Below are 25,000 nucleotides of genomic sequence, written 5' to 3' on the forward strand. Positions count from 1 at the left end.
TTTACACAGAGAGCAGTAAAGCTGCTTTGCAACAGTGTGTTTTATGAAAGCGCTATACGAATAAACACGACTTGGCTTGACGTGGTGGACACTTTCATCCAAAGCAGTGTCAGAAATTAACTTTGTCTTTAAAGGGACAGTTCACCCAAATATGAAAATTCTCTCATCATTTACTCACTCATGTCATCCCAGATGTGTAGGACTTTCTGGCTTCACCAGAACACAAATGAAGATTTGTAGAAGAATATTTCAGCTCTGTAGGTCCTTACAATGCAAGTGAATGGTGACCAGAACTTTGAAGCTAAAAAAGCACATAAAGTCAGCATAGAAGTAATCCATTCAAGTCCAGTGGTTTAATCCATGTTTTCAGATTGATGTTGGTGAGAAACTGGTCCAGTTTGACCAGACCTGACCAGTAGGTGGCGATATGCAAGAAGAATGCAAATCACCAAAACACAAAATAAGAAGAATGTGAAAGTGAAAGTGGAGATTTATAGTAAAAAAGCACTTCAATATTGATCTGTTTCTCATCACCTCTATCATATCGCTTCTGAAGACATGGATTAAACCACTGGAGTTGTATGGATTACTTTTATGCTGCCTTTATGTGCTTTTTGGAGCTTCTAAGTTCTGGTCACCATTTACTTGCATTGAATGAACCAACAGAGCTGAGATATTCTTCTAAAAAACTTCATTTGTGTTCTGCAGAAGAAAGAAAGTCACACATCTGGGATGGCATGAGAAGATTAATTTTGGGGTGAGCTATCCCTTTAAGGGGCCATATTTGCCCCCTGGAGAACTGCACATAAAACTCAGTTTGTTAATAACGTGATTGGAGCAAGTTGCGTCATGCTCTAACAGTTTACCTACTTCTTTGCAACTGTAAACAACCTCCAGCTATTTTCTAATGAACTATATTACTTTGCAGATGACTATTTTGTCATGTTAATGAATGCAATTATTTATTGAACTCTGTTTATCATATTGCTTTTGCTGCCGTTCTATAAAATCAACTAGGCTTTGTTCAGGCAAGCAGAAAATGTATTTGTAGTTTGGTCTTATTGCATTTAATGCCCTCAGCAGCCTGTTGCCAAACACTGAGATCATTTCAGATTTCGGCAGAGCAGTTATAACATCAGAAATACATTTAGTACTATTCTTGTTAAAGGTTTTAGACTTTTTAGAGGCATACATGGAAGACATTATTCCAGGTAGGGGTAAAAAACTTCGAGATTTTTAAATGGACAATGTCCTCAACGTCCACAAGAGGGCGCAACAAATCAATATAAACCACTCAGCAACATTATAGAGATTGTTTATTGCAAAGAAAATATCTGGCTGTGAACAAAGGTGTGTAAAATGTAAAGCCAAACCATTTAGCCATTTTATAAAGGTAAAACAGGAAACGTTTCATAAGACTATGTTGACTTAGTGTTGCACGCAGTACCTACACCAGTGCCGAACGCTTTATAACACCTGCGGTACCGTTGTGTTTTTCATTAAGTACAGTTGAACGTAGTGTGGTGGTGGTGTAGTGGTCTAAGCACATAACTGGTAAACTGGTAATCAGAAGGTTGCTGGTTCGATCCCCACAGTCACCACCATTGTGTCCTTGAGTAAGGCACTTAACTCCAGGTTGCTCCGGGGGGATTGTCCCTGTAATAAGTGCTCTGTATAATACATTGGTACTCAGAAGGTTGCTGGTTCTATCCCCACAGTCACCACCATTGTGTCCTTGAGTAAGACACTTAACTCCAGGTTGCTCCGGGGGGATTGTCCCTGTAATAAGTGCACTGTAAGTCACTTTGGATAAAAGCATCTGCCAAAATACATAAATGCATAAATGTAACATTCGTACCTAATGCTTATGCAGCGAGACACTGATAAGAGAGCAAGACCTCCATCTCAGGGGGGCCGTTCACTCCGAATGCGTCAAGCATGCGCTAGGCGGACGTCTTTGACAGTTGCGCCGTGTCACGCTGTTTTATCAGCGTGTCACGAACAAATGATACATTCTTTCAGACACCGTCAACTTAAAAGGAGTGAGACACCCGCGATCTGTTCTACTCGTTGCACTGCGTCGTTTGTTTTTTAATTAACTTTAAAGAGCCAGCACAGAAGAGTCATTTGTTCAGGAATCGAACTACACAGAGTCTGCTGTATGTTTCGCTGTAGAGAGGCAGTGCTGACGCTGTATTTTCATACGGTTTTCAGTAGAGATGTACCGATCGACCGGCCAGGGACCGGAATTAGCCGATTTTCCGCCTGCTCAGCCCGGATCGGTGACCGGCCGGTCAGCCTCACGTCTGTCCGATTCCAAGTCGGTCCGTTTTGTTGCCAGCGGCGCAGGCAATAACGTCACAGCCGCATGTAAACATGTCATTGGCGTGGGAGATCTTGACTGTGTGAGTGAAGTATATATAAAGTTCGACATGTGTAATAATTGTAAGGCTAAAGTAAACCGTGGGGGAACCACCACAATAACTTTCAGATCAACAAACCTAATTAGACATTTATAACACCATCACCAGCTGAACATGCCCATTTTAAAAAAGAAGCTAAAAAGTGAAAGCGGCTAAAGCTAGCCAGAGCTCAGAGCCAGTCACAAGTCAGCAGCGTCTCCTATCATCCCTTGGTATGAGCAGCGAAAAGACCAAAGCAATTACGAGGAAAATGATGGAATTCATGTCCCTGGATGACCAGCTGTTCTCCATAGTTGAGGACAGAGGGATCAGTAGGAGGTACTTTCCGACGTCGCGTTGCCTGAGTTGTTTAATCTCGTGTCATGTCACACACGCAGCCTGTTATCTGTCAACATTTGGGTACACAAATCTGGGAGAGGGGAAGGGGGGTGCTGGATGGCAGAGGCAGGCTAAATACATACAAATTGTGCCGTTGTGATTTAACGTAATTTTCCCCACCGTGTCTGATATTAAAATCAGTGCGACACACATTGCAAAAGGCGTGGGCATTGTCGATTCGGCTTCGGGATATGAAATTCAGTTCTTCCATCCAGCTGTTGTTAAATGTACATGTATATTTAGTTTTTTTCACCGGAGCACCAGCTGAGTCTCCTCCCATCTACCAGTGATGCTTGATTTAACATCCCGCATCTACTGCCTGCGCGGATCTCAACAGCACAAATGGGTTGTGGGTTGCCAGATTGTGGTCACACATGGTTTGTAATGTGTATGATGTGTTGATTGATGTGAGTAGGATGCGTTTCATTCAAGATCTGGCAACTGGACACCTTGGAATAATATATTGATGTGATTATTCATATAACGTGGTTTGGGCCATACAAATTACGGGAGTTTTTTTGGGAGAAATAACAAAACGGGAGACTCCCGGGAAAAGTGTTGACAGGTATGCAAGCCGTTCCCGAAGCAGTGCTCAGTTTTACAACTGATATTTGGACATCTAACGTAAGTCGAGCGTATTGGACACTTCAGTTTTTCAGATGTTTGGAATTGTTTTGTTAGACGAGTAATAAAGAGAAAAAGGTCCATTTATAAAAATAGTGGAAAATGACATCTGTTATATAAAGCAACTCATTTGCAGTTAATTGTTATTTCTACCTCTTTCCAGTCACAGAGCACTTTATTTTGAGAGTTGTTTAAGTGAGAGAAGATCCTGTAACTTAGTGCAGTTTGGGGGAAATTGTAATGTTTAATCATTTATTTTATTATGAAAATAAAATTTAGCATTGAAGAAAGGTAGATTTTGTTTGTATATGTGGTCAATAATAGTTCTTAGAAAGAAAATCGGAAGGTCACACTTGCAAAAAATCGGAACTCGAAATCGGCCAAGAAAATTGCAATCGTTGCATCTCTAGTTTTCTGGCCACATTTGGGGAAAATCGGTGGCACTGAACCAAAAGTCATGAAATTCATAAGGTTGTTTTTTTTATTGAACTACTGTAGTACAAGGTTTCCAACCCAATGTCTAGTGATGCAATTGAAATTGGCTATAATCACTGTAACATGCAGCATGTGATGGATTCTTGCTTTAGTGTGATTGTTTTTCAAAACCAGTGTGTCATACGTATATTGCTGGTGCAGGTGTTATCAGTGGATCAGTGGGGTTTAGCACTCTCTCTGCTTCCCTCTGTGGCCGTGTGTGGAACTGCACCTCTGGACCTGCATCACTCTGAAGATCCTGCCGTGCTGAACCTTCTCTGTGAACAGCGCCGCGGAAAATGCTGCCCTCTAGTGGCCGCGACAGCCGATGGTTTAATGGCTTATCTGTACGCCAGGTACTATGAACACTCCGTGAACGCCTGCATATCCATTAAAGCGGCCTGTCTTCTTAAAACGGCCTCGCTAGTACTGTTAGCCTCATCACGCATCTTTTGTGCCATTAACAGGAACGCTCACTCTGATGGATATATTCAGCAGTTCTTCTACACATATCGCTACTTCTGCACCTCTGAAGAGCTCCTGCAGTTTCTAATGGACAAATTTAACAGCACACTGGGGTACGAATGTCACATTACTTCCATTGCGACAGAATACATAGAGGCGACGTGTTTCATTTTTGTGTGTTATAGTGAGTTTTCACATGTTTGTTTGAGCGGTCTGACATGTCATCTTCAGGCTCAATCAAAGCCGTGCATTTGGGGGCGGGACTATCTTATTTCCAGACCGATGGCAGATGGAGAAGTGTCTGAAAACAGTCATTATAGTTGCAATTCTGTTTGGTGACGCGTCACATTTTAATCATGAAATTGTTACTTACTGTAGGACAGAGCAGGATAGTATAATTGAAATAAACAAAACCTGAAATGGAGTTAAAACCGCCTGTAATTCTATAACTGCAGAGCCAATGAAGATCCCACATCAGACAGCACCAAAGTGTACCAGCGCACATTGGACTTATTACAGTTCTGGATCGGAGACGGTCTGTCTGTGGACTTTCGCTCCAGATCTTGTCTTTTACACACGCTGGACACTTTTCTGTCATCTAAGGTGAATTAATGGATTTTTAAACTTCGTTTAAACGTAATAATGTAAATCTGCATCATTCTTTAGTTTAGCTGTACTAATGCAATACATGTGTAATACATCCGGAAGTGAAAAGAACATGTTATACCTGTGGATTGTGGTTTTAGGTTGCACCTGTAGACAGTCGAGGAGAGAGTTTGCGCTCAATGCTTCAGGCCTCGCCCAGGAAGAGGCGTGTCTTTGGGCTGTCGTGTTCGGGCGACGCCTCCATCAGCAGTCCGGAAGAGGACGACATGAACTGCGTTCGCTCTTTATGCAGGAAGTCATCCATAGAAGATGCTGCACGAAAGGTGTGTGATCATCGAGTTACATATTACTGGCTTTATTGAGATTATATTCTGCATATCATCAGCGTTCGGAAAGCTGGTTTGAATCTAAACCATCCCAAACCTACAAGCTGCTCATAATTTAAAGTAGTTTATTAACAGTCGGGCTATACTCGGAGATATACTATTATTTTGTATTTTTTTTATTTTTTACAAAAAGTTACCAGCTACACAAGTAACCAGCGCTGAGTGTAATCTGATTACAAAATAACTCATTACTGTAATCGAAATACTTATTTATTAAAAAATATTTTTTTTATTAAATTCTTGTATTTTAAATTCTTATTTCTTTCATTCTTGTAATCAGTCAAATATATTATGTTGTGTATTATATTGTAAAATATTATTTATGTAGATTATTGAGATATTATTGAGATTATTTATGAGATATATAGAGTATTTTTCAATTCTACACATCATATAATCATAGGAAAAGTAGTTAGATGCATTGTTACTTTTAGTTAGTTACTCCCCAACACAGCATATCATGTAGCATGTTGTGATGTGTGTAATGTGTGTGTGTGTGTTCAGAGCTTCCAGTGGCGTGTGACACGTGTGGTGGAGCCGCAGACAGCGGCGCCTAAAGAGAAAGCGTTCTCCATCGCAGCGGCTCTCCCACGGCCGTGTTACGCCTCTTTAATGACTCAACTGTCCAGCGCGTGTCTGAGATCAGAGGAGAGGCTCCCGTACAGTCAGACTGAATATACAGCGCTACACACCGCACAACAGCTCACACTACTGGAACAGGTCTTTCTGTCTCTTTCTCTTGGACATGATCGTCACCCTCTCTTCCTTCTGTATTATCATCCTTTGATTCAACTCTAGAGGGAGGCACATTATGATTGTCCTAATGCCATGCAGGCCTTGTTTGTAAAGCAAGACTTTGTCAAAGGACACTGTAGCAAAAATGATTGTTTTAATCAAGCAGCATGTATGATCTTCTCACATCGTGTTTTATTAATGCAGGAAATATTTCAGGCTTGTCATCCAGTTCACTTTCTGAACTCTAGAGCTCGTGGAGTGACAGAGAAATCTGGAAACATCTCAAAGTGAGTTTACACTGTCCCACATTTCTACATAGGCTCTATTAATTCAAGTCAATTTATTTTGTTTCTTTTACAACACACATCGTTTCAAAGCAGCTTTACAGAAGATCAGCATTAACAGAAGATAAAACTGTAATGTCTATAATGTCGATGAATCATCATTGTGTAATTAGAAGGGCTGTTGATTTAACGCGTTAATTCAGTGCGATTAATTTGATAAAAAATAACATGTTAAAAAAAATAAAAAATACAAATAATTAACACGGTTAATCGCAATATGCCCCCGGATCGTAATAAGGAAGATTCCTGAGAAATGCTTGTAGTACCACCTGTTTCCTCCAGGGGGCAGTAAGTGTAATTTGAGCTGTATGAGCAACACACAGTTTATACAGTGAACAAAACAACACACAACACAAACATGCGTTACATTCTTGTGTTCAAAACACTTGATGGAGCTCAAATCTGAACTAAGAGATCTCAAGATGTGTTTAAAGATTGAGTATTAAACTATATTTAACTCGACACAGTGACCTAAACATGTATGTTTATGACGCAACACACCCGAGACGCGACACAAGCATGTCTGACGCAGCTGTACATTGACGGTCCTTAAACAAGTCCTCATAATAAATCTCTGATTGATAAATTCACTTGTGTAGTGGATTACTGTGAACTGTGTGTCAATGATTGACTTATGATCAATAATATAGTAGTAAACAATACATTGTATTCTAAAGCTGCTTTTTGTCTTATTAATGATGAACTCATCTGACACAAGAATGTAAAGCATTTTAATTATCTGAAAATTTTTATTTTATCTGAATTTATAACATATATAATGTTTCTTATTTTTATTTTTGTGTGTATATATATATATATATATATATATATATATATATATATATATATATATATATATATTCTGTTTATATAGAATTTATAACATATATCATATTTATTACTATTTATTAATGTGTATATATTCTGTTTATAAAAAATGTATAACATATATAATATTTCTTATTTTTTATTATTGTATTTATTTATATATATATATATATATATATATATATATATATATATATATATATATATATATATATATATATATATTTAAAATACGATTTTGAAGTGTGTTTAAAAATAAGTATTTAAATAATAATTGTATTAATAACCCCAGTGAGCAGCTGTAGGCGACTGTGGCGAGGAACACAAAACTCCATAAAATGTTGATTAATGGAGAAAAATAATTTTGGGATAAACCAGACTCACTGTGGGGGCCCGTTCCCCTCTCACTAACATCATGAATATAATCCCAATATTACTTATGTATAGTTAAAGTCATGGTTTAAAATTAAAAATGCGCGCAGTTGAATCGCGATAAGAGAATAATGAGGGGGGAAACCCGATGCATGCTGAAAAATGGCAGATATTTAAGGATTAAAGGCTGAAAACAGATGTATAAGCGATGCTAAAAGACTAGCAGGCTACAAACACTTGTGCAATGTGCCGTCAGCAACAGGACGTCCAGTGACGTCAGTGACACAATAATGTGTGTCTATGCACGGTCACTTCAGGGGGTGCACTTACATCTGGGAACTTTTCCTTCCTGTGCTGTCAAGATGACTCTCGGGGTGTTTAAAGGAGAAAGGGGTTTAACAACGAGTATTTCAAGATAAATGGACAACAGTGAGGGTGACAAGCCATAGATCAGCACTGGCTCAGCCAGGTCCCCAATATAACTATACACATATAAAGCTATTGACTGAACTTGTATTACACCCGAAATATCCTTTAAAGGGCACCTATTATGGCATTTAAAATGTTCCTAATATTGTTTTGGGAGTCCCCAACAACAGTTTTACATGCATGCAATGACAAAAAACACTTTTGTTGTCTTATAATATGCATTTATGTTTACCTGATTTGCTCACTGACTCCCAAATGATTCGTTCAACGACTCATTTTTCCAAACCCCTCCTTTGCGTGACGCTAATCTGCGGTGATTGGTCAGATGACCCAGTCAGTTGTGATTGGTATACTCTGTGCAGAGATTGTCGGAAACGGAACGCCCATCACCACTTTGTAGTAAAAAATCAAAATCAGAGAAGGAATTTGAGTTGATTTATGTTAGCGATCATAGCCCAAAGTTCAGTGGTAAACACCCAATCAGTTATTGTTTGCGTTAGCCCAACGCATAAACATATTGGTAAAGCACTGCATTACTACAAGTTATTGCTCTATTCTTTATGACAACTCCAATAACATCGACAAACATTTCACATATTTCAAAAACATTGACATTGGAGACCTAGAAGCTGCGCTGAGCATAACGTACACAACACACACAAATACCTATTAACATGCTAAAAAACACATAAAAGCAACAATTATTAATAATACTTACAGGTTGTGATTCGGAGGAGGAAGCTGATCCAAATAAACTCGGTACTGAACCTTCCTTCAGTATCAACCGGCTCGCGAATCCACACTTGAAAGCGTTCACGTTCGTAAAGCAGTCGTCATTAAAATGAGGCGAACACCGCACAAGGTTCGGGCTATACTTGTGTGGTATAGTTATAAACTCTAGCCACTGATTCTTCACATGCTCGTCCCTGGGCAGTGGAAAAAAGGTCGCTTCTGATACGCACTTCAGAACACAGCGTCTTGTTGTCGACATGATGTTTTCAAGTTTTCCCTGGTGTCTGCGCGTGCAATGAGTGGGCGTGACCAATTTGATAATTTTTCGTCTTGGCGTCATAGCGAAAAGGAAAATGACTCGTTGGAAAATCGATTCATTACATTGACTCAGAGTCGACTCCTACTTTTGAGAGACAATAACTTTTTTTACGGTGAACTTTCATATATAAAACTTTGCAGGATGTTTTTGTTCACTTAAATCTGTTACACACTACATGAAAGGTCATTTTCAAAATTCCATAATAGGTGCCCTTCAACAAATTAAATACGATATCAGAAGGATAAATGAAGCTATCAAGTAATATCAACAAATAAAGCTTTTAAAGGGTAAAGTAACATATAAAACAACACATTAACTCTGTATTAGTGTGTGTTTTCTGTCTTGAAACACTTATTTACCCCTTTTATTTGTATGGGGCAGGTGTGTGTCTCTAGATGCCCCACCAGGGGGCAGCAGTCTGTTTGTGAATGATGATCTGTGGCAGGACGGCCCGCTGCAGACTCTCATCAGATACTCACACGGTGTGTCCAACTTTGTTTCTGCTGAACTGGTCATCTGCGACTCAGTCAAGGTGATGCCTTCGAGTTTACTCTGAACATTTACAAAAAACAACTATTATCGAAGTGACTTGAGTGCACTCAAGCTATACAACTATACACCCCATGACTTTTCGCATTGTTAGCAGATATGCTCCTATAGGTTGTCAGATGTGTTTGCATATCTCATTATGTTTGTGTGTTGTTTTAGGCACAAACTGCTTTGCTTGCGCGGTTTCTTGCCATTGGCAAGTTTTGCTACGAGATGAGAAATTTCGCCACAGCCGTGCAGATTCTGTCTGGACTGGAGAATGTGATTGTGAGACAATTACCGGTGAGAAAAGACATGCACGTAATCCCTTTTTCTGAATGTGATAGATGATCCTCCAGTGCATTCACTGAGAAAGCAGTAACCTCATAAGCTCGACTTTATTTGGTATTTTTGTGTTATCCGGCCGCACCAGCAGCCGAAATGTTAATTGCCTGTTCGCTTAAACAGATTAAACACAAACTCTGTTCTGCAGTCTATTTAAAAGCATAAAAGAATGATAATCTGCCTTCTTTATTTTTCGCAGAAACAACACAATGTTCATCATATTTAGCCTAAAATGAAATTTCCTGATTAATGAGTGTAATAAGGCATGCTCGTTCCCATCTTAATGAGTTTTACAGTATTTCTCTTGTTCGGTAGGCATGGACGCAGCTCTCTGTGAAGGTGTGTGAGGTTCTGGAGGACCTCAGGGCTGTGCAGGTGAGAATAGACTCTGAAAATGTGAATAGTCTGTTAGTCTATAAGTAAATATTTAATATTGTATGAAATGTATGATGCTGATTGAAATTACATTTTAATAAATTTTCAGATTAAATGGTCAAATCCTTTGCTAATTGCATAGCTAGCATATCATATATCCTAAATACACAGAATTAAATAATATTTTCACACTTTTTGCTTAAAGGTGCATTATGTAACATTTCTCATGTAATATTCACCTTTATTTGCCGATGTGTGAACGGCTTGTAATGCAACTTAAGAAATGAGCCGTTCCCGGACTTCCTAGGATGCCTATTAAAGCCTGTAGACTGATGTTCATGTGAAGGGAGCGGGTTGCTTTTGCCGGGAAAATCCATAAGATGTGACGTTTATGCGCTCCCGAGAGCCTCAGACAGTAGCGTCACTTTCGCTATTCAACAGCGACAACAAACTGCAACACTAGCTAACGTTATCTTAGAGATGAATCCAAACAAACATTTCTCTACTGAAGCCCGTCTGGCTAAGCGGGAGCGTGATCGTGGTCGTGCGAAATCTAGAGTGAACATCTGTGTTTGATTCCTGGAGGGAGCTTCGTTCGGTTTTGGGGATCAAAACCGACCCTGAATTGGCGTTCTTCTTATAGGACAGGTAAACTTACATAACTGCAAATCATGTGAAATACAGAGCCATAACGATTGATCTGTGTAATGTTAGCTAACTGGATCTTGCCTGCTAACACTGACGAATTGCAAGCTACCTTTCAAATAATGTCAACGATCTTATCTTTATACTAAAAGTCAGGTATACAGGATAAATGCGTAAATAAGCAAATACGCTGGTTTCTTGATTGTAGTACAACTTATGACATACAATACATACAATAGTGCAACAGTAAAGTGTCTGGTATAGTTCGCTAGTATGTAGCTGTATGTGTGTGTCAGTATGTTATGCTGATAAATAGTAGTTTTAGTTTAGCCTCAAATTTGTAGTAAAACAATCATAACTGTGTCATTTTAATTAATCTGTCAGCATGAAGTCGGAGAATCTCGTTCAGTCTCTTTGTACGTTACATCATTGTTTTGGTCGATGCTCGCTCGCATCCCTATGGAGTGTGTGCACGAGCAACAGGTAGCTGCCGCAGTTCACTTAACGGCCACAGGCGTCACTATGAAGTGTGTGCACGAGCGTGAGTAACAGGAAGCTGCTGCAGTTCACCTAACGGCCACAGGTGTCACTATGGAGTGTGTGCACGAGCGTGAGTAACAGGAAGCTGCTGCAGTTCACCTAACGGCCACAGGTGTCACTATGGAGTGTGTGCACGAGCGTGAGTAATAGGTAGCTGCTGCAGTTCACTTAACGGCCACAGGTGTCACTATGAAGTGTGTGCACGAGCGTGAGTAACAGGAAGCTGCTGCAGTTCACCTAACGGCCACAGGTGTCACTATGGAGTGTGTGCACGGCGTGAGTAACAGGAAGCTGCTGCAGTTCACCTAACGGCCACAGGTGTCACTATGGAGTGTGTGCGAGCGTGAGTAATAGGTAGCTGCTGCAGTTCACTTAACGGCCACAGGCGTCACTATGAAGTGTGTGCACGAGCGTGAGTAACAGGAAGCTGCTGCAGTTCACCTAACGGCCACAGGTGTCACTATGGAGTGTGTGCACGAGCGTGAGTAATAGGTAGCTGCTGCAGTTCACTTAACGGCCACAGGTGTCACTATGGAGTTTGTGCACGAGCGTGAGCAACAGGAAGCTGCTGCAGTTCACCTAACGGCCACAGGTGTCACTATGGAGTGTGTGCACGAGCGTGAGTAACAGGTAGCTGCTGCAGTTCACTTAACGGCCACAGGTGTCACTATGGAGTGTGTGCACGGCGTGAGTAACAGGTAGCTGCTGCAGTTCACCTAACGGCCACAGGTGTCACTATGGAGTGTGTGCACGAGCGTGAGTAATAGGTAGCTGCTGCAGTTCACTTAACGGCCACAGGTGTCACTATGGAGTGTGTGCACGAGCGTGAGTAACAGGAAGCTGCTGCAGTTCACCTAACGGCCACAGGTGTCACTATGGAGTGTGTGCACGAGCGTGAGTAATAGGTAGCTGCTGCAGTTCACTTAACGGCCACAGGTGTCACTATGGAGTGTGTGCACGAGTGTGAGCAACAGGAAGCTGCTGCAGTTCACCTAACGGCCACAGGTGTCACTATGGAGTGTGTGCACGAGCATGAGTAACAGGAAGCTGCTGCAGTTCACCTAACGGCCACAGGTGTCACTATGGAGTGTGTGCACGAGCGTGAGTAATAGGTAGCTGCTGCAGTTCACTTAACGGCCACAGGTGTCACTATGGAGTTTGTGCACGAGTGTGAGCAACAGGAAGCTGCTGCAGTTCACCTAACGGCCACAGGTGTCACTATGGAGTGTGTGCACGAGCGTGAGTAACAGGAAGCTGCTGCAGTTCACCTAACGGCCACAGGTGTCACTATGGAGTGTGTGCACGAGCGTGAGTAATAGGTAGCTGCTGCAGTTCACTTAACGGCCACAGGTGTCACTATGGAGTGCCGCAGTTAGGAGCTGCGCGTTCACTAGCACGGTCACAGGGTGTGTGCACAGCAGGAGTAATAGGTAGCTGCTGCAGTTCACTTAACGGCCACAGGTGTCACTATGGAGTTTGTGCACGCAGTGTGAGCAACAGGAAGCTGCTGCAGTTCACCTAACGGCCACAGGTGTCACTATGGAGTGTGTGCACGAGCGTGAGTAACAGGAAGCTGCTGCAGTTCACCTAACGGCCACAGGTGTCACTATGGAGTGTGTGCACGAGCGTGAGTAATAGGTAGCTGCTGCAGTTCACTTAACGGCCACAGGTGTCACTATGGAGTGTGTGCACGTGCGTGAGTAACAGGAAGCTGCTGCAGTTCACCTAACGGCCACAGGTGTCACTATGGAGTTTGTGCACGAGCGTGAGCAACAGGAAGCTGCTGCAGTTCACCTAACGGCCACAGGTGTCACTATGGAGTGTGTGCACGAGCGTGAGTAATAGGTAGCTGCTGCAGTTCACTTAACGGCCACAGGTGTCACTATGGAGTGTGTGCACGAGCGTGAGAAATAGGTAGCTGCTGCAGTTCACCTAACGGCCACAGGTGTCACTATGGAGTGTGTGCACGAGCGTGAGTTATAGGTAGCTGCTGCAGTTCACTTAACGGCCACAGGTGTCACTATGGAGTTTGTGCACGAGCGTGAGCAACAGGAAGCTGCTGCAGTTCACCTAACGGCCACAGGTGTCACTATGGAGTGTGTGCACGAGCGTGAGCAACAGGAAGCTGCTGCAGTTCACCTAACGGCCACAGGTGTCACTATGGAGTGTGTGCACGAGCATGAGCAACAGGAAGCTGCTGCAGTTCACTTAACGGCCACAGGCGTCACTATGGAGTGTGTGCATGAGCATGAGCAACAGGAAGCTGCTGCAGTTTATAATGGTGAAAATATTCTTAGTTTTAACGTGATCTTCATATAACAAAAAGGAAAAGTTGAATTAATTTTTAATAACAATCAGCCCCTGGGATTTGAAATTTGTGGAAGTTTAATTTAATTTGTTATTAACTATTTCTAGTCAGTATTATTAGGGGCAGGTGTGTTTTATTGAACATTTTATTGGTCAAAGCTTTCTATAAGCTGCAGTGAACATTCAGACTCATTCATATGTTGGTCCATTTTCCAGAGACATTTAAAATGCATATATCAGCTTACAGTTAATGTTGTCAACTTTTAAGAGTACACTAGAATATGGATGACCTGACAGATAACAGACATGGATTAAAAGCCACAAAACTCTTGGGATCTTGTGTTGGGAGCAGTCCGGTTTAAGGTCTGTTAAATATGCTGCATGTGTTGCAGGTGTTTCTGAAAAGTGATAATCTGTGTCTGATGGAGGGTGAGAGAGGGAGAGCACAGCCAACTCTCCCAGCAGCTCACATACTGGCCATGCACGTACAGCAGCTGGAGATCGGAGCGTTCACAATGACTAACGGATCTTACAAATGGCCCAAACTCAGGTCTTAAGAATGCATCGCATACTGTATTTAATCTTAAGACATTTTAACACTTTTCATCTAGTGCATGAATCATTTTAACATGTGCATTACTTAACTACATATACAAGCTTGTTCGAGTGCGATTCAATTGCTCGACTGATTGAGCGTTGCACTAGTGATGTAAAGGAGCGTGTACGAGTCCACACGTGAGCCGAAAGTGTCATAGAAGCAGCACAAAGTCTCGATACTATTCTTGGAAGAAAAACTGAAAGAAGATTTGTTTGAGATTTTGAAGTAAAAATCCAGAAGAGGCTGTGCATTGCAGTGATTTTGCCATTGGTAAAGACGTATTCACACTGAAAGCAAAGTCAAAATCACTGACAAATGGTCTGTTCACACTCAGAATGAATGAATATTCAAATTTACTTCAGTATAATAAATTATGCTGATTGACAACCAAATATTAGTAATGTTCTTGAGCACAAGACAAATTATTTAAATGGCACAGCTGGTCATTTCTGGCTCACCTGGTGTATATGTGTGTTATAAGTTTGTGTGTGTGTGTGTAAGTGCAGCAGATGATATATGATTGGAAATGCTTTGCCCGGGGACAGGAGCTCGTGCCAGATGCCCGCGGGCTGCTTTTGTAGGCAGATTTCAGTGTGGGAATGGATGCGCCCTGAGGTGAATACACAGCAGGTTGTTGTACATCTGTAGCACACAGTGCTGAGAATCAGGTCATTGACACACACACACACACACACACACTCACACACACACAATCACACACACACACACACACACTCACACAATCTCTCACACACACACTCACACAATCACACACACTCACACAATCACACACACACACACACACACACACTCACACAATCTCTCACACTCACACAATCACTCACACACACACTCACACAATCACACACACTCACACACACACTCTCAGACACACTCACACAATCTCTCACACACACACTCACACAATCTCACACACACACACAAACACACTCACACAATCACTCACACACACACACACTCACGAACACACTCACACACACACACACTCACACAATCTCACACTCTATCACTCACACACACACACACACTCACTCATACACACTCAGTTTGTGATTGGATTTCTGGACAGATTTTAATGATTCATTAATGTAACATTTATGATATAGTTCCATGATGATGATAGTTCCTGTAGTTCTTTAAAGAAGGGACCCGACCTCTATCTAGAGAACAGAATATCACAAAGATAAAATCAGTAGCGGCTCGTGACCACAGAAATATGTGCGGCAGATTCTTGCTCTGAGCTCTGTGGGTGATGCACAGATGCAGGGAATATTTACATTATTCAACTGGTTGAACACATAAACACACTACCTGACAGAATGTGTGTCATTGCATAATATTGCCACATGGTGGCACTGTAAAATTGATCAGGCTGAATCAAAGTACTTTGATTGTTCAGACTGATCTCACAGTAAAAGCAGAAACAGTAGGTTGACTTTTCTTCAGCTGATATCGGTCTGTGCATACTGTAAATTAAAACACTGCCCCCAGTGGCCAAAGCGGTAAGTGTAGTTGGACATATGAGCACGTGTGAGCTTCATTTTATGGGTGTAATGTCCACTGAAGGAGAGAGTTGTGAAGCAAGTTGTTTTCAGATGTGCGGGCTGTAATAAAGTGAGGAATGTATATTTTATAAACTCATCAGTGGAGTAAAGATGATGTCTGATTGCAGATGCCACTTTTCAGTGAGTCGGCATGATGTGGCCGATCCGTGGGTACCGGAAGAATCGGAAACAACATGCCGACTTTTTGTGTGATCGTGTTGGATTGTTTTATACTAGGGGTTTTCAAGGACTCCCCCAAATACTCCACCTTAACAAGAGCCCCCCTTCCTTAAATATAAATGCAGCTTTATATTTTCCTGTATTAAGAACCATTCTGTGAGAATAGAAATTGATTTATACTTTTATATTCTGATTGTACTAAAGTCAAAAGAAAATGTTGAAATATTATATCTAAAAACAATTTATTTTGTGGGGGGGTTCTCCCCTTTTCTCCCCAATTTGGAATGCCAAATTCCCAACGCGCTCTAAGTCCTCGTGGTGGCGTAGTGACTCGCCTCAATCCTGGTGGTGAGGACGAATATTATCGCACATCTTATCACGTGACTTGTTGAACGTGTTACCGTGGAGACGTAGCGCGTGTGGAGGCATCACGCTATTCTCCGCGGCATCCACGCACAACTCACCACACGCCCCACCGAGAGCGAGAACCACATTATAGCGACCACGAGGAGGTTACCCCATGTGACTCTACCCTCCCTAGCAACCGGGCCAATTTGGTTGCTAAGGAGACCTGGCTGGAGTCACTCAGCACGCACTGAATTCAAACTCACGACTCCAGGTGTGATAGCCAGCGTCTTTCCTCGCTAAACTACCATGCCCCCCACACCTCAATTCAAAATACCTGTTTTATACAATAATGCCAATGTATAAATGATCAATGTACTCAACAAAAGCATTAACTAGAAAATAAAATTATAATATAAATATTAATAATAGTAATGTTCCAGTAATGTTAATACATTTAAAAAAATTACAATATAAAATATTAAATAAAAGAAATTACAAATTTTGCAAGAATAATTTCTGCCCCAATGATCTCAATAGGTCATGTTGCAGTTCCATGTTTGACCACAGATTTCCATTGGATACAATGAGGGGCGCTGTGGAGTTCGAATGGGCAGCAGATTCTTTGCCACACATGATGAAAGTGTAATGGAGGTTACAGCTACTTTTAACCACCTGAGACCCAAGCACGACAGCTCTGTGCATTATTTAATTTCCCTTTTTGATTTGTAACTATTAGCACCTAATAAACATGCAATATATATATAGATAGAGTGAAGACTAATCATAATGCACACTCATTTTTAAACGCACGGGTCAGTATTTTGAACACATTTATAAGTTAGCGGATTACACTATTGGCAGTTTGTTGTGTGGATTTATGTTTACCGTTGGATGATCATTTGTATAAATAGACGAGCCACAGCTGGACATAATGACAGATTAAGCCTAAGTGTGTGTATGACCTTCATTTCCTTTTAAAAGTAAGGTTTGGATGTGCAATAATGGTATAGTCATTAGTTTGGCTCAGTGAAAAACATAGAAGTGGGAGATCATGCCTTTAGGTTTCCCTCTGTGCCTGTTTGTGACACCGCTGTGTGTCTCTCCGCACAGGAACATTGCTCGTGTGGTGAGTCAGGTCCATGCGTTCCAGGAGCATCAGTATTGCTACACACCTGACCTTGAGCTGCAGTCGTACCTACGTGGGCGGATCGCTCGACTCGGCAAGTGTGATGTCCCCCTCCTCGCCTCTGATAACAACGCCAACTTCAACCAGACGCCCACTGATCGCAACGCCCGCAGGATCCAAGACACCCTGCGCAGGGTCAAAGCATCATTTCAGTGACCGATCAGAGTCCTCAAGTGAGAAAACACCACAGTCACCACTCAGAGGACCAGAAGTGATGCACTGGACACCGCTCTTAACATGGACAGAGACAACAGACATCTCCGCCTGCTGCGGTGGGAGAGCTGACGTTCTGGAATGTGTGTAGTTGCTCTATATTAATGTCGATGAGGAATTTTGTGGTCTATCTCACAAGTGGTGATTCTCTAAGAATACTGGCGTAGCTTTAATTTGTTTGATTTGATTTGCTCAGTTTAAAACTCTCATAACATGCTTCTACAAGCAGCCTCAGCCAGTTTGTGTGTGCCGGATTGCTCTCGTCAGGACACTTAAAGGAACAGAAGCTTTTCATCTTTTGCGTGTTTACATTTTCTGACACATGCACAACCAAATAATGTAGTATGATTATATATAGATTTATTGATAAGTAGGTTCAGGTAAGGTTAAATCATATTATTATTATTTAAAACAATGCATTATAAACTCTGCACTTAATTTCCAGTGTATAAAAAAGTATGATACTTAAAAAATAAATACAAAATGGTTAACTTGATATATTTAAACACAACCTAATTGTAGGAAATTGAGACCTGCTTTTGAATAAAGTTCGATATGATTGAACTCATTGCTTCTGTCTTTCTAATATGTTTTAAATCGGGAGATTTTTGACCCATTTTCACCCTTAAATGCATATGTGTTTTGCCAAACATCATTACATACTCCTCACAAATGCATCTACAAAATGCCCAGATAGTGTCAGATTTTCAAAACATTTCAAGACAATTAGATAATAACACAAGAGAACTTATTCTGGTATATTTTCATGTTTTATTTGATCAAATATCAAAGAGATGATGCAACAAATTGGAACAAATCTAGAACAGGATTGAATCTTTTCACATTGGAATTTCAACTGACTGTTAAACACATATTGATTGACACATAAGATGCACATAAGATACACATAAGATGCAAATAAGATACACATAAGATGCACATAAGATACACATAATATGCCCATAAGATACACATAAGATACACATAAGATGCCCATAAGATACACATAAGATACACATAAGATGCACATAAGATGCCCATAAGATACACATAAGATGCACATAAGATGCCCATAAGATACACATAAGATGCCCATAAGATACACATAAGATGCCCATAAGATGCACATAAGATGCACATAAGATACACATAAGATGCCCATATAGATGCCCATAAGATGCACATAACATACACATAAGATGCCCATAAGATACACATAAGATGCACATAAGATGCCCATATAGATGCCCATAAGATGCACATAAGATACACATAAGATGCACATAAGATACACATAAGATGCCCATAAGATACACATAAGATGCACATAAGATACACATAAGATGCCCATAAGATACACATAAGATGCACATAAGATGCCCATAAGATGCACATAAGATGCACATAAGATGCACATAAGACGCCCATAAGACGCACATAAGATGCACATAAGATGCCCATAAGATGCCCATAATATACACATAAGATGCACATAAGATGCCCATAAGATGCACATAATATACACATAAGATGCCCATAAGATGCACATAATATACACATAAGATGCACATAAGATACACATAAGATGCCCATAAGATACACATAAGATGCACATAAGATGCCCATAAGATGCACATAAGATGCACATAAGATGCACATAAGACGCCCATAAGATGCACATAAGATGCACATAAGATGCCCATAAGATGCCCATAATATACACATAAGATGCACATAAGATGCCCATAAGATGCACATAATATACACATAAGATGCCCATAAGATGCACATAAGATGCCCATAAGATGCACATAAGATGCCCATATAGATACACATAAGATGCCCATATAGATACACATAAGATGCACATAAGACGCACATAAGATACACATAAGATGCACATAAGATACACATAAGATACACATAAGATGCACATAAGATGCCCATAAGATGCCCATATAGATACACATAAGATGCACATAAGATACACATAAGATGCCCATAAGATGCACATAAGATGCTCATAAGATACACATAAGATGCCCATAAGATACACATAAGATGCCATAAGATGCACATAAGATGCCCATAAGATGCCCATAATATACACATAAGATGCACATAATATACACATAAGATGCACATAAGATACACATAAGATGCCCATAAGATACACATAAGATGCACATAAGATGCCCATAAGATGCACATAAGATGCACATAAGATGCACATAAGACGCCCATAAGATGCACATAAGATGCACATAAGATGCCCATAAGATGCCCATAATATACACATAAGATGCACATAAGATGCCCATAAGATGCACATAATATACACATAAGATGCCCATAAGATGCATATAAGATGCCCATAAGATGCACATAATATACACATAAGATGCCCATAAGATGCACATAATATACACATAAGATGCACATAAGATACACATAAGATGCCCATAAGATGCACATAAGATGCACATAATATACACATAAGATGCACATAAGATACACATAAGATGCCCATAAGATGCACATAAGATGCCCATAAGATGCACATAATATACACATAAGATGCCCATAAGATGCACATAATATACACATAAGATGCACATAAGATACACATAAGATGCCCATAAGATACACATAAGATGCACATAAGATGCCCATAAGATGCACATAAGATGCACATAAGATGCACATAAGATGCCCATAATATACACATAAGATGCACATAAGATGCCCATAAGATGCACATAAGATGCACATAAGATGCCCATAAGATGCCCATAATATACACATAAGATGCACATAAGATGCCCATAAGATACACATAAGATGCACATAAGATGCCCATAAGATGCACATAAGATGCACATAAGATGCCCATAAGATGCCCATAAGATACACATAAGATGCACATAATATACACATAAGATGCACATAAGATGCACATAAGATGCCCATAAGATGCCCATAATATACACATAAGATGCACATAAGATGCACATAAGATGCCCATAAGATGCCCATATAGTATACACATAAGATGCCCATAAGATGCACATAAGATGCACATAAGATGCACATAAGATGCACATAAGATGCACATAAGATGCCCATAAGATGCACATAATATGCACATGCGATGCACATACGATGCACATACGATGCACATAAGATGCCCATAAGATGCACATAAGATGCACATAAGATGCCCATAAGATGCCACATAAGATGCACATAAGATGCCCATAAGATACACATAAGATGCACATAAGATGCCCATAAGATGCACATAAGATGCACATAAGATGCCCATAAGATGCCCATAAGATACACATAAGATGCACATAAGATGCACATAAGATGCACATAAGATGCACATAAGATGCCCATAAGATGCCCATAATATACACATAAGATGCACATAATATACACATAAGATGCACATAAGATGCACATAAGATGCACATAAGATGCCCATAATATACACATAAGATGCACATAAGATGCCCATAAGATACACATAAGATGCACATAAGATGCCCATAAGATGCACATAAGATGCACATAAGATGCCCATAAGATGCCCATAAGATGCCCATAAGATGCACATAAGATACACATAAGATGCCCATAAGATACACATAAGATGCCCATAAGATGCCCATAAGATGCACATAAGATGCACATAAGATGCCCATAAGATGCACATAAGATGCACATAAGATGCCCATAAGATGCCCATAATATACACATAAGATGCACATAAGATGCCCATAAGATGCACATAATATACACATAAGATGCCCATAAGATGCACATAAGATGCCCATAAGATGCACATAAGATGCCCATATAGATACACATAAGATGCCCATATAGATACACATAAGATGCACATAAGACACACATAAGATACACATAAGATGCACATAAGATACACATAAGATACACATAAGATGCACATAAGATGCCCATAAGATGCCCATATAGATACACATAAGATGCACATAAGATACACATAAGATGCCCATAAGATGCACATAAGATGCTCATAAGATGCTCATAAGATGCCCATAAGATACACATAAGATGCCATAAGATGCCCATATAGATACACATAAGATGCCCATATAGATACACATAAGATGCCCATAACATGCCCATATAGATACACATAAGATACACATAAGATGCACATAAGATGCCCATAAGATGCCCATAAGATGCACATAAGATGCCCATATAGATGCACATAAGATGCACATATGTGTTTTCTCAGGCACTTTTTGAGACTAAAGAGACACAGATTACATTATTTCAGTAATACACCCAAATGACAAGATCCAAATCATCCTGTTCATGTGTTAAACTTGCTATAGTTTACTTCCACGTTGCCTCTTCCTCAAATAGCAATGTCAAAAACATCAGTGGCACCTTGAATCAGAATTAGCATGTATAATATGTGTGCATGCATATTGAATACTGATAATTCACCATTGTCACACAGAAATTCAACTTGATATAGTAGTAATAAAGTTAAATGTATAAAGATATGAAATATTTATTAAAATAAGATTTAAGGAAGGACTTTAATGACTTCAGTGTCCTTTTCCTTTCTTGGTTACACTATTCAGAAGAGAAAGGATGCGAAATACTAAAGTGGTGTGGGCGTAATTCCAAAGTCTGGATGAGGTACACACGGGGTGGAATGAGGTCCCGAATCACTAAAGACAAGAGGTGCATTAAATACAAGTTAAGCTCAATCAACAGCATTTGAGGAATTAATGTTGATCACCACAAAAATCCCTAATTTCCTTTAAAAAAGCTCAAATCGTCCAGAGCGTGCTGAGTGACTCCAGCCAGGTCTCCTTAGCAACCAAATTGGCCTGGTTGCTAGGGAGGGTAGAGTCACATGGGGTAACCTCCTCGTGGTCACTATAATGTGGTTCTCACTCTCGGTGGGGCATGTGGTGATTTGTGTGTGGATGCCGCGGAGAATAGCTTGAAGCCTCCACATGTGCTACGTCTCCATGGTAACGCGCTCAACAGGTCACGTGATAAGATGCGCAGATTGATGGTCTCAGACGCGGAGGCAACTGAGATTCGTCCTCTGCCACCCGGATTGAGGCGAGTCACTACGTCACAACGAGGACTCAGAGCGCATTGGGAATTGGGGATTCCAGAATGGGTATAAAAAATATATAAAAAAGCACAACTGTGTGTTCCAGTGAGACACTTCCAATGCAAGTCAATGGGGTTTAATCTGTGAACATTTACGTTTCAAAAGTGTAGACACGAGACATAAACAATATGTGTGTTAACATGATTTTAATGTCATTAAATCACTTACTAACACATCTGTGGAAAGTTATAGCCAATTTTAATACTTCGTTGCCATGACGATGTGTAATGCCAACAAACCAGTTACAGTTCAGCGAGTTTTAACCCAAAAAATACGGCAAGAAAAGGATGAATGACTCTAAATTAATTTTTGTGGTGATCAACATTATGCTACAAATGCTGTTGATTGAGCTGAACTTGTATTGAACCCGGAACATTCCTTTAAAGGCTTTAAGCAACTGTAGGCCTCTGTTTAGATGTTGCCATATCAAACACTTGATTAAGTTGATTCACAGAGCAGGATTAAAACGTTTCAAATATGTAAGTGTTACATGCATAATAACCCTTTAATATAGCTGGAGCTAATGCATGTCCACTCAACAGTTGATCAAACGCTCCTGGACCAGAGATCATTGATAAAGACAACATGCTGTTATCATCCCTGTCCAGTTTAACGATCCTTTGAGGGGCTCAGTCTCTTATCCAAACAGATGCAAATACAGTCCGATAACACGAAACCCCCTGAATAACTGCAAGCTGCTTCACCAAATGACATTATTTATGCCATTTATATGACATTTTATTATTGAATCACAGCATGTGCTGTTTTGTTTACACGTGAAACTTCAAACCAAAAATGTAGCTAATATGAAAGGTTAACTGCCCCCCATTGCATTAAACAAACAAACACAAATTGCTGTGAGCATCGTAAAGAGAAGCATCGCATCATGTTGGCGCTACACGTATCATATATATAAAAATGTAAAAAAATTATAAAATAAAAAATATATATGTATGTATTTATATTTATTATAAATATATTTTATTTATTTTATATATATATATATATATATATATATATATATATATATAGTAAATAAATAAATAAATATATATATATAAATAAATAAATAAATAAATATATATATATATATATATATATATATATATATATATATATATATATATATATATATATATATATATATATATATATATATATATATATATATATAAATACACATATTTTATTTATTTTATATATATTTTATGTGTGTATATATTATTTATATAAAAATGGTAAATAAAAAAATTATATTTATAAAAAATACATTTAAAAATATTTATTATTAATAATATTATATATGTTTGACTTAAATAAAGAACATGTTTAGGTTCCCTGACTTACATTTACAGCATTTTTATGTGTGTGTATATATGTATATATATATAAAATAGTAAATATAAATGCACATATATATTTCATTTATTTTAAATATATTTTTTATGTATATATATATATATATATATATATATATATATATATATATATATATATATATATGAATAAATAAATAAATAACATTTATATATATACATACACATAATTTTCCTTCTAGCGTTGAACAACATTTCTGGGATCGCAATGCAAAATTGTGGGACGCCATCAAATTACCAGAGACAAATTACTATTCTTGTGCCAATAGACATCAAACGCCTTTCTCTTTTCCTCTCTCTCATTGCTCATTAACAGACAAAGAGAAGAAACCCCTCAGCAGACCAGATTCGGGCTGACAGTGTGCAGCGGTAATCCACACAAAGAAGTGACAGTCTAATCTCGAGATTATGTCTTGATGGTGATCTTGCCCTCCTTCAATTGATTGTATGATTTATTCATCCGTGCTCTTCTCAGGTACTGGAGG

At 39.6% G+C, this 25,000-nt stretch overlaps 1 protein-coding gene and 1 long non-coding RNA gene across 2 annotated transcripts in view; both read left to right on the top strand.

Moving 5' to 3' along the window:
• LOC127617619 (kinase non-catalytic C-lobe domain-containing protein 1) overlaps positions 1-18,492 on the top strand; it is a 57,627-nt gene extending 39,135 nt beyond the window's left edge. Inside the window, exons 20-30 of the mRNA XM_052089614.1 lie at positions 4,062-4,255; positions 4,367-4,477; positions 4,820-4,967; positions 5,111-5,293; positions 5,861-6,076; positions 6,296-6,378; positions 9,497-9,647; positions 9,824-9,946; positions 10,304-10,363; positions 14,248-14,405; positions 17,657-18,492. Of these exons, the coding sequence (XP_051945574.1) occupies positions 4,062-4,255; positions 4,367-4,477; positions 4,820-4,967; positions 5,111-5,293; positions 5,861-6,076; positions 6,296-6,378; positions 9,497-9,647; positions 9,824-9,946; positions 10,304-10,363; positions 14,248-14,405; positions 17,657-17,888 (1,659 nt within the window). The 3' untranslated portion in view covers positions 17,889-18,492. The remainder of the gene's footprint in view (positions 1-4,061; positions 4,256-4,366; positions 4,478-4,819; positions 4,968-5,110; positions 5,294-5,860; positions 6,077-6,295; positions 6,379-9,496; positions 9,648-9,823; positions 9,947-10,303; positions 10,364-14,247; positions 14,406-17,656) is intronic.
• Positions 12,067-13,320, top strand: LOC127617624 (uncharacterized). Its single transcript, XR_007967365.1, has 4 exons — positions 12,067-12,178; positions 12,592-12,898; positions 13,149-13,217; positions 13,287-13,320. It is a non-coding gene; the product is annotated as an uncharacterized LOC127617624 (long non-coding RNA).
• Positions 18,493-25,000: the final 6,508 nt, after the last annotated feature.

This window comes from Xyrauchen texanus, chromosome 24 (assembly GCF_025860055.1).
Source record: "Xyrauchen texanus isolate HMW12.3.18 chromosome 24, RBS_HiC_50CHRs, whole genome shotgun sequence".
Taxonomy (NCBI): domain Eukaryota; kingdom Metazoa; phylum Chordata; class Actinopteri; order Cypriniformes; family Catostomidae; genus Xyrauchen; species Xyrauchen texanus.